This window comes from Osmerus mordax, chromosome 4 (genome assembly GCF_038355195.1).
Source record: "Osmerus mordax isolate fOsmMor3 chromosome 4, fOsmMor3.pri, whole genome shotgun sequence".
NCBI classification, from domain to species: domain Eukaryota; kingdom Metazoa; phylum Chordata; class Actinopteri; order Osmeriformes; family Osmeridae; genus Osmerus; species Osmerus mordax.
In genome coordinates, this window is record NC_090053.1 from 15,292,961 (window position 1) to 15,306,577 (window position 13,617).

General features: G+C 41.7%; 1 protein-coding gene across 8 annotated transcripts in view; it reads right to left on the reverse strand.

Annotated features, from left to right (window-relative positions):
• The window catches only part of LOC136941475 (anoctamin-1-like), a 56,713-nt gene that overhangs the window by 26,324 nt on the left and 16,772 nt on the right, over nucleotides 1–13,617 (reverse strand). For all 8 annotated transcript variants that reach the window (XM_067233957.1, XM_067233955.1, XM_067233954.1 and 5 more), the window contains 5 exons: nucleotides 10,123–10,174; nucleotides 9,698–9,753; nucleotides 6,107–6,145; nucleotides 834–898; nucleotides 16–150 (listed from right to left, as the gene is read on the reverse strand). In XM_067233957.1, coding sequence (XP_067090058.1) covers nucleotides 16–150; nucleotides 834–898; nucleotides 6,107–6,145; nucleotides 9,698–9,753; nucleotides 10,123–10,174 — 347 coding nt within the window. The remainder of the gene's footprint in view (nucleotides 1–15; nucleotides 151–833; nucleotides 899–6,106; nucleotides 6,146–9,697; nucleotides 9,754–10,122; nucleotides 10,175–13,617) is intronic.

Here is a 13,617-nt window from a genome sequence, read left to right on the forward strand (position 1 = left end):
ATTTTGATCTCTGACCTGGGAATGTTGTCGTCGACGGTGGCACAGCCGTACAGGAAGACAATGACACCAACCACAGAGGCGGGAATCAGCATCTGGGTGTAGAGGCCCAGCCAGGCAAAGTACAGGCCGATCTTCTCCCCAAAATACTTCCTAGGAAGGGACAGGAGAAAGGCTATCAGGACATCAGCTCTTAGTCACAGTGAAGGAGAACTCTGGAGGACAGAGGTATAAACTAATCCTACCAGACTACTTCTACTACAGTCCTTCTACTACCAGACTACAAATACTGCCAGACCACAGTTACTTATACTACCAGACTACTGCTTACAGACCACATAACTTCTACAACCAGAGTGACTTACAGTAAGTACAGGGACATTCCCCCCGAGGCAAGTAGGGTGAAGTGCCTTGCACACAACGTCATTTTGCACGGCCAGGAATCAAACGGGCAATCTTCTGATTAATAGCCCGATTCCCTTACCGCTCAGCCATCTGACCCCATCTGACTACTTATAATAATAGACGACTGTAATACTAAGAGACTAATACTACTACCAGATTATAGTATTTCTACTATCACACTACTAATACTGCCAGACTACTAATACTACTAGACTACTGTAATACTAACAGACTACTTCTACTATCAGACTACAGTACTTATAATACCAGACTACTAATGCCACCATACCACTAATGCTACTTCACAAAGGACATGACTGTCAGTCTACAGTATGTTACCTATGACCGGCAGCTGACAATCAGACAATAGTATTAACAGTGTGTATATGACATTTTTATTGATTTGATTCACACTTCAATTGAAGTCCTACCTGACCAGGCCGATGGGCTGGTACTTGTAAAAGACACTGTAACTGGCCCACTCCTCATACAAGAGCTGAGACAGACATAGGAAAACAAGAAAAATACAGAAGTTCAAAAAAGTGTAAGTGACGTAGTAATGTATAGAGCCCAGCTCAGCAGGTAGATATCAACTGCTGATAATTGGACCTCTCTGACCCAAGCTGACCAATCAGTGAGTGGTATCCACCTCAGGTCCACACGAGGTAAACATGGTCACTGTGAGACACTGAGAGCAGATGGTTGACCTTCCAACCGTCTAGTGTGCATTACCACATGTGTGGATGTGTGCGCATGTATGTGTGTGTGGATGAGTCATGGAGGGCAAATATAGGTTGCCAGGGTGCAATTTCTTGAAGCCAGTCTACCCCCTACTGCTCTCCACCCCCTGCCTCACCCCCCCCCCCTCTTACCCTCAAAAACCGACAGATGCCAGGTATGCAATGAGAGAAACAGAGCGCCTCATGTACGTACATTTGCAAACGTAGTGTTATTAGCGCAATGGCCAACCCGCAGATTGCGCACGCTGTGATACTTCAGTTTACGTCGTACTTACGAAACCTGCAGTTGATCGGGTAATCAGCGCCTTTCTCCGCCCACTATACCGTAAATGGCGAGCATTTAAACGTGCAATTTAATGGGCCTCCTTCTCTCTTTCTATCAAGGATCAGCCACCAAAGTCAAAACAGACTTTAAAAGTCAAAAAGATTTAGTGATAACGAAATTTATGTGCTTGTTCATGAAGTAACAGCGAATTTAAATATTATACAAGGCCGGAATTCCACACCGACACAAAAAAATTCAATCTGGACCGAAATTACAAATTCTAGTAACTGCAATATTGCATGGCTGCTTAATCTGTAACGCGTAATGATTTTGTGTTCACTCAACTGAAAAAGTGTGATCCTGGTGGCAAATGGTCTTTGTCTTGCTCGGATTACTGCTGCCGTTTCACCAGGAGGCATATGCCAGGGAACCCGCGTGCATCCAGGTTTACACCTGCTTTTAAGAGGCGCAGAATTTTCACCGCAAAATAGAGCCGCACTTTCACGGGCATTTTTTGTACATACCGCGGAATACAGGATTAGGCGCACTTTACGCATCCCCTCCCATTTCTTTATGGGAAACTCCCATTTTTCCCTTGACCCTCCCGTGAATGCATTTGCATGACACGGAAAAGCGCAATTTGCCATTTTCAGTTCCCGTGACAGGCAGTCTGCGCTTTAACCTCAGTGCGGCATGTTTGTACATTCCTCGCCATGCTTTTATGCGCAAATTGCAAAACAAATACGCCTGAAGTGGGTGCAAAAGCGTTAGTACATGAGGCCCAGAGAGAGAGAGGGAGGGAGAAAGAGAGTGTAAAAAAAGAAAGAGAGAGAGAGCTACTAGGTGAAAGAGAACTACAAGGTGTGAGGCTGTAAAGAGATGGAGAGGGATGGAGGGGAGAGGGTGAGAACACAGTGTACAGTATGAGGGAGACCCAGCTGTGTTTTCGATCCAGCTCTGAATGTATGTCAATGTCACTGTCCTCCCCTTCTGTCACATAGTCTAGCACCCGTCTTCAATGTGTGTCTATGTGTGTGTGTGTGTGTGGCGTGTGTATGGGAGCTTGGTGTGTGTGAATATGTGTAGTGTGTCTGTGTGGGAGTGGGTGGAGGGTTTCACACTGGTCCCATATCAAACCATAAATGTATACTTGAACATATGCCACTAAACTTGTGTCACTACTAGGCTTTGCAAAAACTTGAACTGGAATACTGTAACTCTAGACTGGACATATTAAGTGTAGCCAGTGACATGTACAATATGTGGGTAGTGGAACATATATGGTACAAGTCACACAACCTCGATGACCTGCAACAATTTCTTAAAGCCAAGACACACACGTCAGCTTATTGTAAGATGATCCACACACACATTCCTGTAACACTGTCCACCACAGGGCCCAAATACACACACACAGCTTTACATACTGCATACACATACATACAAGTATTTATATACTGTGTACACACACAGACACACATACTCACATTCTAGTGTCAGTCTATCAGTCTCGCTAATGTATCCCTCTACATCTAGAATCCTGTGGCTTCATAAACTCATTTCTGTACATCCAAAACAAGAGTATTACTCAACATATTCTATGCTGATACAATGTAATCCTACTTGTTTCATATACACTGTGTCTTCACTGGAGGGAACCTCATGTAACCCAGACACCATGATAGTTATCGTCTCAGAGAGACCTGCATACATCGTTTCACTAAACTTTCTGCAGAGGTTCAGCCAGCAGACAGTCATCCTGGTCTTGTCCTATCTCTTATCTCTCCCCCTCTGGACTCGAAAGGTCAACTAAGTCCACAGCCCAGATCTCTCTCTGCCTCTCTGACTTTCTTTCTGTCTCTCCTTGTTTGTCTCTCTCTGTGTGTGACTCAGAGCATATTTATATATCTATTTATCTCTCAGACTCCCCTTCTCTATGACTCCCCCCCCCCCCTCTCCCTATATTTCTCTCTCCGCATCTACAGTATGTCTCAGTATGTATTCGACTTACAGCATTTCATCGTTAGCGTTAGAAATAGCCACTGTGGATGGCTGTCGTCTTTGATTCCAACATTTCTGACAACGATTCAAGCAAATCCACTAAAAAACTCAAATGTAGAATTCCATAGTTGTTTAGGAAGCTTTACCGACCCCCACTACTTGAGTCAAAAGTCCTAGATCAGTTTTTCAATTGATGAAACAAACTAGCTATCATTTAAATTAAAGCCTATTTTAACCGTTGACGTCTTTAAGTAGCCGAGTGGTCTTTACACCCTTGGCTACTAACCTAAACTTCAATGCCACAACCTGAACTTGATGTCAATCTGGGCACAACATTTTCCAGTTGGGACTTTTAAGATCCTATTTGAGTGTAGGCCCCTATGCCCGATGAGTGCCCGCACCCATTCACTGCAACGAAATAGCTTCATGGATCCGACTCGGAATCTGAGTTTAGAGACGCTTGACAAAAAAAAATGTTTGGCGTGTGGTGCGTTTTGGAATTGTTAATGTGATGTGTTCCCATCGTATTTAAGACTAAATAGTTTACAAAGAAGAGGTTTGTTAATGTGACTGTATACATATATCAATCATACTGGCTAATCAACATGTTAGTCTACATCTAAAGTCGCTGTCGTGAAACTAGCCTCATTTTCACAAAAAGCTTCGAGGTAAAATTAAAAACCTTTAAAAAAGTCTACATTTAGCAAATATTATTGTGCACAAGTATTTTTGTATAGTTATATGTAATTTAATTCCATAATTTCCCCAGGAATAACTTTAAAAAAGTATTTTAGGAACGGGTCTGTCCTCCCTACAATAACGCCGCAGCATTTAGAGTATTCAAAATGTTATTAATGAGTCGGCTTCATTAAGCCGCCCACTCTCTACAATCTTGTCATGTCACTCAGTCTCGTCTTGATAGGGAAGGTGGGTGTTAGCTACATCTACCCCAAATCCTTCTTCTTCATGTGTAAGCCAATCAGGAACTTAGAATTCAGTACTACTTCCTTTTCAATCAAACTGCCTTCCGTTTCAATCAAACTCTCTCACATTGACAAGTATACTCTCTCACATAGACAAGTATTCTCCCTCACATAGACAAGTATTCTCTCTCACATAGACAAATATTCTCTCTCACATAGACAAGTATTCTCTCTCACATAGACAAGTATTCTCTCTTACATTGATAAGTATTCTCTCTTACACATCCTGTTATTCTCTTACATATAGTAACATTCTGTTTCACACATACTATTTGTCTCTTACATATATTGTCATACTTTAGTATGATGGTGCATATAAGACGGTATTTTTGTGTGTGTAAGAGAGTATGCCAGTTTATGTGTAAGAGTATAATGGTGTATATGTGAGTGTATAATAGTGTATATGTGAGAGTATAATGGTGTATATGTGAGAGTATAATAGTGTATATGTGAGAGTATAATAGTGTATATGTGAGAGTATAATGGTATATATGTGAGAGTATAATAGTGTATATGTGAGAGTATAATGGTGTATATGTGAGAGTATAATGGTATATATGTGAGAGTATAATGGTATATATGTGAGAGTATAATGGTATATATGTGAGGTCATGGCGTGTATGTGAGAGTATAATGGTGTATATGTGAGAGTATAATGGTGTATATGTGAGAGTATAATGGTATATACGTGAGAGTATAATGGTATATATGTGAGAGTATAATGGTATATATGTGAGGTCATGGCGTGTATGTGAGATCAAGTATGAATTAAGGCCTATACGGCCTCTCATACTTGTCTTTAACCAAACACACACACACACGCACACACAAACAAACAAACAAGAAAACACACTCACCAGCAAACACAGACACAGACAATCACACAAACACACATGCACCCCTCTTCTCGGTCTCTCCTGCCAAGCTGGGCTTATTGTAATTGCTGCCAGAGGTGCCGGGGATAAAATAGGGGGCTGACATCCACTTCCCAGAGAATTCCTCAATTTCGGATCATTATTCTGGCCTTCAATGATAGGGCACCCCCCCTGCTCCAGATGGCTCCTCAGCACAACATTAACACAATGATGTTGATACAAGTGTTTATGCTAATGAGTACATTGCCATGGTGCTTTGGTTTCACGTTGTCTCTTATCCTGTCCTTGGTGTAAAAAGTTCACTGAGATCCACGACTCATAAGTAAGCAGTAAGACAGAGTTTCGTAGAACACTAATACAGACATTTGTGTACACATTCATGAACATGCACCCACACACATTTATAAACAAAGAATCAGCCACCACCCCAGCTTCAGCCCAAGCTCTTTCTCTACCTCTACCTCAATCTCTATCCATGTCCCTAACCCAAATCCTATCCCTATCTCCATACTTATCCCTATCCCAGGCTGTGGGCGAATGCTGCAATAGTAGCTCACTATGTCGAAGATGAATAGCAGCAATCACTTGCTAACTGGACCCATCTGTTTCCATTAGCAACGCTAACAATGCAAACAAGTGTTGCTGGAAGTTTCTCAAAAACGTGAATGCGTACTTAAAAAGTCATCAGGATAGATCAACTTCTGAACGTACTGAAGGGAATGGTCCAGTCAAGAACATTGGTTATTTACTTGAGCTGTCCCTAGAACACAACCACAGAGATGTGGTCATGAGTCTCTGTGTAGTTATGGAGTGATGAGTAGGACAATAGATCTCACTCACCTTCCTGTCATTGGGCTCTGCATCTCCTTCTATATCTCCCTGCAAAACACATGAAACAGAGTTATGCAGGCTTGCATGCTGGCATTCCCTGTGGTTCGTTTCCAGCAGGGGCTTCTTCAGCTTCAGCCTGTGGCAAACTTGATTACATCAGAGGTTGTATGAAGGCTTCACAGTCATGAGGGTCACATTCATGGCAGACAAGATCACTAGGTCAAGTTACCCCAGCGCAAAACGTTTCGCTGATTCAGCACCAGATGGGGCATTAGCCTCACATGGGAGGAGAGGAACTGAACTGGCATTCACATGATCAAACTCCCTTAATCAGGAAATGCAATGGCAAGACTGTTGGATAATTATCACACTAGGGTTGAGTACTGTTACCAAACACTGTCAGATTCTCTGGTACTCTTGATTTGTTCAACCCACCGTAAGGAGGGATCCGATCAGTGCCAACAACGAGTCAAATTGAATGCACCTCAAATACATTACAATGTCTCATGTAACAGGCTTACATTACACAGGGCTCTCAAGTCCCACCCATTTGCCGTGAGACTCACGCATTTCAACCATTTTATCACACTCTCACGCAACACCTTGTATCTCTCACGCATTTCAACCACTTCTCACACTGAGAACCCTTACAAAAAAGAAGTATACTTCAAGTTTAATTTGTAAGTATACTTAATTATAAAAAGTATACTATTATTATGGTACCTAAAGTATACTAGCAGTGTACTTATTTAAGTAAACTGAATTGGCCCACTCTTAGGTCATTTAGTACACTTTAAAGTACACTTATAGTGTATTTGAAGATTACTTTTGAATACTGTAAAGTAGCCTGTGTAGTGTACTTTTAGTTTATGAAGTATACTTCCTAAAGTACTTCAAAGTACACTTTTGAATATTCTAAAGTAACCTGTGTAGTGCACTTTCAGTTCATGAAGTATACTTCCTAAAGTACTTCAAAGTATACCTTTGAATACTCTAAAGTAACATGTGTAGTGCACTTTCAGTTCATGAAGTATACTTCCTAAAGTACTTCAAAATATACTTTGGAATACTTTCAAGTGCACTTTCAATTAATGTAAGTACTTAAAGAAGTAAACTTAATAAATGTCCATTTACTATGATTTAATATAATATTTATATGTTTAGGGGCCCCTCCAACGCCACCGATCTTGCATCACTTGACGAGAACAGGGGCCCTCGCAAAGTGACACTTATTATTAGCTGAAAGAAGCTAATTCCTGCATATGGTCTCATGTTGCTTTAATCCAGCTCTTCTTATCAAACGTAACAGTCATTTAACTCATGGTTACAATGGTAAACCACCACAACAATGACAATTACCACGCAACAAAACACTACATTTAAGCAGACACAATAGAAAAACAAAATTCATGAAGTTACATTTGTATTTCGAACAAACGGCAAATTTATCAGCAAATTTAACACTATTTACCGCCTTGCACATGGGAATTAAACCAGCCAATGAGCCACGCTATCTTAATTTTTTCACGTTGTTATTTCGTTCTTCAGTCAGTTTGTCAGTATAACCTTCAAATGCATAATGCAACCCTTCTGTCTGCTTCTTTCTCAAGTAGTCTTTTCGTTTTTTCCATTAATACTCCAATTGATAATTAGTATCGTATAAGAGTGTAGGGCTTCAAAATGTTTTGGCCGTAATTAAGGTTACAGCTTCGGTAAAAAAAAAGATTAGAACGAGGCGCAGATTTCTGCCGAGTTGATAGTTGTCTAAAAAACATCACCAGTGGTTCATCACCTTCCTGCCACAGTAGATTCCTTGTTTGTGTTGTGGCATCACGAGAGAATGTGTGGTAGAGGAACGGTATGTTTCTCTCCAGGAGTGGCTACCATGGCACAAGATGGTTGACGGGAGAACTACATCTCCCAGAATGCACCACACAGACATGTGCAAATAGGTGTGTTCGACTTCAGGCAGCACCGGCGGCGCCATGAAGTTGAGAATGCCATTGGCTGCTTCAAGTCAGCCGGGCTGCAGGCGGCTGCAAGCGACGCCGGCGCTGCATGAAGTCGAATCCACCTATTGCCTCAGCCCTTTGATTGAAGCGGGAGCTCAGGTGTGGGAGAGAGAGAGTACAAAAGAGTGGACCCACACACCAAGCAGGGCGGAGCGTACCTGGCACTAACTGACTTCGATGCCAGAGGAACTTTGATCTTGTGTATACCATTGGCAGGATCCAAATGAGCGACTTTATGAAGCCTATTTTTTGCTTTCAAATAAATTATGTTTGCTTCCTGAAATACTTTGTGTTGGTGAATGAATCGGTTTCTTTGTTTGAACGCACTTTTGCCTGCTCTGTCCGGTTGTGACGCACTGCCCTACACCCTGCTTAGTGGTCTAGCCTGCTAGACCACAGTGTGACTTACATTGACTTACATGGCGAATAAAGCTCATGCTGATTCTTATTCTGATTCTTCTCAGCGTGAGAAATTGTTGAAATGTGTGTGAAATACAAGGTGTTGCATGAGCGCTTGAGAAATGACTGAAATGCAGTCTCACGGCAAATACATGAGACTTGAAAGCCCTGTGCATATCAAAAGTACAACATAAAATGAAGGATCAGGGGCCTGTTCCATGAAGGCAGCTCAAAAAAGATAAACTTAAAGTCCCAAACCAGGGAGCCATCTGACTGAGCGGTTAGGGAGTCGGGCTATTAATCAGAAGGTTGTTGGTTCGATTCCCGGCCGTGAAAAATGATGTTGTGTCCTTGGGCAAGGCACTTCACCCTACTATAAGTCGCTCTGGATAAGAGATGTAAGTCGCTCTGGACAAGAGATAAGAAATTACATGCCATGATTGACGTGAACGATAGGCTACGTCGGTCGAGGTCCTTTTTTAGACCTTTACATCGTTGATTAAAAAACAGACACCCTCTTAACACATCTAAATTAACTTTTTTGACATGAAACAGCCTACTATTAATCAATACATTACCCAGTAGTCTAACTTTTTAACATGGTTGTTGTGTCGGGAAAATGGAGGATAGATGTAGCCTATGGAATTAGGTTATTTTTGCAATTGTTAACAACTATCTATGATAATTATACTCTGATATTTTTGATTGAGATAGGCCTATGCCTGATGCCTAAACATTTGACATCACAAACTACCATAGCCATACGTTACGTGGCTATATCAAATCATTGTTCATCACCGTTTAATGCATTAGGCTAAATGTTGTAACTAAATGTTGTGATTTTCTATCAATGTTGAACATATTGAACTGATGAGAATAAGAAAATGAGGATGTCCATGAAAAATCATCGTTTTCCCGTTGGGTCAGTGTTACAGGAACGTCTAGTTAAGCAAGAACACGGTCTAAGCCGGACAATTAGCCTGACCCTGACCAGACTAGTTTCGCAGCCTAAGTTGCCATAGTAACCAAGTTTGAACTACGTTGGGCTAGCTTTTTGGAACCGAATGAACTAGAAATGAGTCCGACTAACTGACATAAGTCTGGTTTATTCGGTAAACTCGCTTTATGGAACAGGCCTCAGAAGTGCATCTCTTTTGAGGTTAGTGTGGTCAGGCTGTGTTGTACTCACATCATGCAGAGGGTAAGCTGCAGTGTAGACTCCGCGGCCTAGCAGACTGGTGATGCCTGAAGGAAAGAACCGCGTACAGAGGGGTTAAACACCACATCATATGTTCATTTAGCAGATACTTCACAGGGGGAGGGGGGCAGGGGGGTTGGGGGGCAAAATGCTCTACCACTAAGCTATACCAGATCAAATGGGGGTGGGGTCATTCTACAGACTACACTGTGGAGACCCGTAGAGACTGTTGAGCGCCTTAATGTAATGTGATAACTGACATGTCTCAAATCAGTTTGAGTCTCAGTTTATGACCCAGGGCGGTCTAAAGGGGGGGTCCTCATCATGTCCCACAGAGATTCCTATCTATTGACAAGTGCACACACACACACCAATACAACAAGATATTACAAAGACAAACTCACGGTTTGACTTACCCATACTATACTTGGCCTTGGTGCATTTTGTACGTTTTAATACTTCAAAAACCTGATATATATACAAGAGAGGAGAGCAGATTAAACAGAGCAGAACCGCCCGTATTCACAAAACATTTAATATTACCACTAAGAGATCTCCTAAAAAGCAGTAAAAGTTCCTCCTAAAACATATTCACAAAATATGAGACCAACTTTTACTAAAGAATGGGGGGGGGGAGTCTTAAACTAAGACAAAGGGCGGGGTTGATCTTGTTGCTATGGATGATGTCAACATTACTATGCCCACAGTGATTTGCTAATAGGGGATGGATCTCTGTATATGATTTCATCATAGAAATATTGTAGAACAAGGTATTTTTTTGCAATTTGCAAGGTTTTGAAAATAAAGATTTTGCCATATTCAAATAAAGATATTCAATTGTAGGTTGCAGGGCTCTAGAGTGCGACCAATTTGTACGGGTGCGACTAAAAATGTTTCCTTGGTCGCACCGGTGCACCTAACCTCCTCGCATCTGCTGCCTCTCCACGAACGAAGCGTTTGTTCTCCTTTGACGGAACTCACACTCATGGTTGGATCATATTGTGGTCTAAACCAATCAGAGAAAGAGATGGGGCGGGTCTTTGCCTCTGATTGGCTGTGGTCCAGATATTCCTGTAGGCCGACACTGCTCCGTGCTGTGTGATTGAAATTACGACCTGAGCACCAGAGAATCAGTTATGGCAGACCTGGGCATTGTACAGCCCGCGGGCCACAACCAGCCCACGGATTGTCCCAATCCGGCCCTCGTTAGGTAAATCAAAAATTTAAAATAAATAAATGTGTTGAGCAAAAGTAAATATGTAGTCCTGAAAGACTACAGTGATCAGGCGATTTACATATGTGCGCTTGCGCAACCTCTCCGACAAGATAGTAGCTGTTGGTGTGACGGGTCTGTAAGAGCCGTAGCCACGCTCCGTCTGACAAGGTAGATCGCCACTCAAGGGATTCGAACGCTCGGCCTCCGACTTGCCAAGCGCGACCACTACCAACTACGCCAAAGAAAAGCTAGCTCTTCTTTGACGCGGGTGGCCTCTTACATACCTGAGGAGTGAGTTTCACGGTTCTCACTCCGTTACACTGTTTAGCCCTCAAAAATGAAAAACAATAGGTTGATACAGAATGTAGAGTTTTTAACAAGACATGGACTTCTAAGTATTTGTTTACTGAGGTCACAGTCAAAGCTGTGTTCGGCACTAAGGGACTAAAGAAAAACGCGGACATAATAAGAACTAGACTGTTTCAGTGGGTGCAGGCCGCTGATGGTTTGCTAGTTGAGCTGCAGACCCTGATCATCACCTGTCAGCTGTCCTTCGCATATCCACCTCAGACATTCAGCCAGATTTAGATGCACTTGTTCAAGCCCACTGGATTTCTCTCACAGAACAAAATGAACTTTAAAAAAGTATTGCTTTTTGTATTAAGTTGATCAATTTAGATGCACTTGTTCAAGCCCACTGGATTTCTCTCACAGAACAAAATGAACTTTAAAAAAGTATTGCTTTTTGTATTAAGTTGATCAATTGCATATCTTTAAGATACTGCAAAACAACTTTTCAGTGTTTGTGACGATTAACTAGTTACAAATAAAATGAAACACTGATGTAATGGTTGTTTTTGTTTTTACTGTTTATTACTTCTATAGTCTTTTCCTATTTGACCTAAACCAACATTTAAAATATTTATATAAATATTTACAGAATATCCTTATTCTTCTGATAACCAGTAGCAGATAATCAAAATATATACTTTACTGCTTGTTACAATGGGAGAAAATTAATAGTGAGCAGAATTAAGTTCAAGTTATCGTTGATGCGGCCCTCCAACACATTTCAGGTTTCTCATGTGGCCCCTTGTAAAAATTAATTGCCCACCCCTGAGTTACGAAGCTGGGCCATGGAGCTCACCCATGGAGCTCGGATCTTGATGCTAGGAAGAGTGTGGCAAGCTGGTTTAGCCAAAGCCAAAGAGCAAGAAGGCCAAATTACAGGTGTTGGCCATCTGAAGGGCATGCGACAGCAAGGGGGGACCCGCTATAAGACTTTGAGCCATGAAATGTTAGGTCTCAGTTCAGGGAAACACTTTTAAACAGTAGCACTTTCTATTTTGAAATATTTTATTTTGCTTAAAATGTTTTAGTTTGGCAGCTCAGTGAAGCACTTAAAAAAAATCATTTTATATATAGTATAATTGTGCTTAAAATAAAAAAGGTATTTACCTACACCTTATTCTTGTTTAAGATCATTTACATAATATATATGAATGTATATGGAGCGTGATAAAAAGGTGAAATTGTGGCGACGCAGGGAAAAATTTGGGTGCACCTAAATAAAAAAGTTAGGCACACCAGTGCAACCAAGGCAAAAAGTTAGTCTGGGGCCCTGGGTTGCGTCATTAATTAAACAAGTATATGTTAAGCTACTTGTCATTCTCTTACATGTGCATCTCACAAACAAATAGCGAATATGCATCAAGGCAGCTATATGAATTGTTGATGTGGGGTATGCAGAGGGCATTTTGTTTGATGCAATGTTAGGCTAGAAAAAAGCATAGCTGCATTTCCCTGTGGCCAAGTAGTGTAGAGCTGTCAACCTTTACCTCCGGTGTCACTGGGTTGTTTCTATAAGTGACTGCATCCCTGACAACTCTACTACAATCATAATACCCGACAGGGCATGACATTAGCACCCGCCAAATGAGGGTAGAATTCGGCTGTGGCGGGTAAAGCAGTCAGTCTCACTAGCCATTTTGGCGGGTGGAATTCTATATATCTCTCTCTCTATATTTTTTATTGTAGCAGGGCTGCCAACTCTCACGCATTTCAACCAATTCACACGCTCTCATGCCACACATTGTATTTCTCATGCTGAGAAGGAAACGACCAAGTAGTTCTGCTAACGTTATAACCAGTAATGGACGAAGCGCAGATACACTGAGTGAAGCAACACTCGGAAACACCCGTGAAATCTCGTTTCGGGGCTGGGTTGGGTTGCGCAACAAAATTTTGGTTGGCCCTGTCGCGGGGTGGAACGGGAGAGGGAGGCTTGCATCGGTTGCTAATCAGGCTGAGCGGGTCTGGAGATACTTGTTTTTACTAAATAATAAAATATATTTTTGTTCGTCGGCCTCTACTAGCTTTCTGTGTTGCCTTGTGGCGAGATCTAAACCCTGCACGGGTTCACTGTAACTGTGACAGCCCCACCAAATCTCACTCCAAGGTTTTTTGAAAAGTTTGCAACCCTGTTGTAGGCTAGTCTTCTCAAAACACATCTAAAATAATAAACTCATTGCAGGGTTCTCAAGCCTCACGCATTGACCGTGAGACACACGCATTTCAACATTCATTCTCACTTTCACACATACACAAACATACAGTACAAGATAAACATTTGTTTGTAGGAAATTTGGGAGTCGGAATTGATTAGACAAAAATAATGATGTTGTTTATAAATATT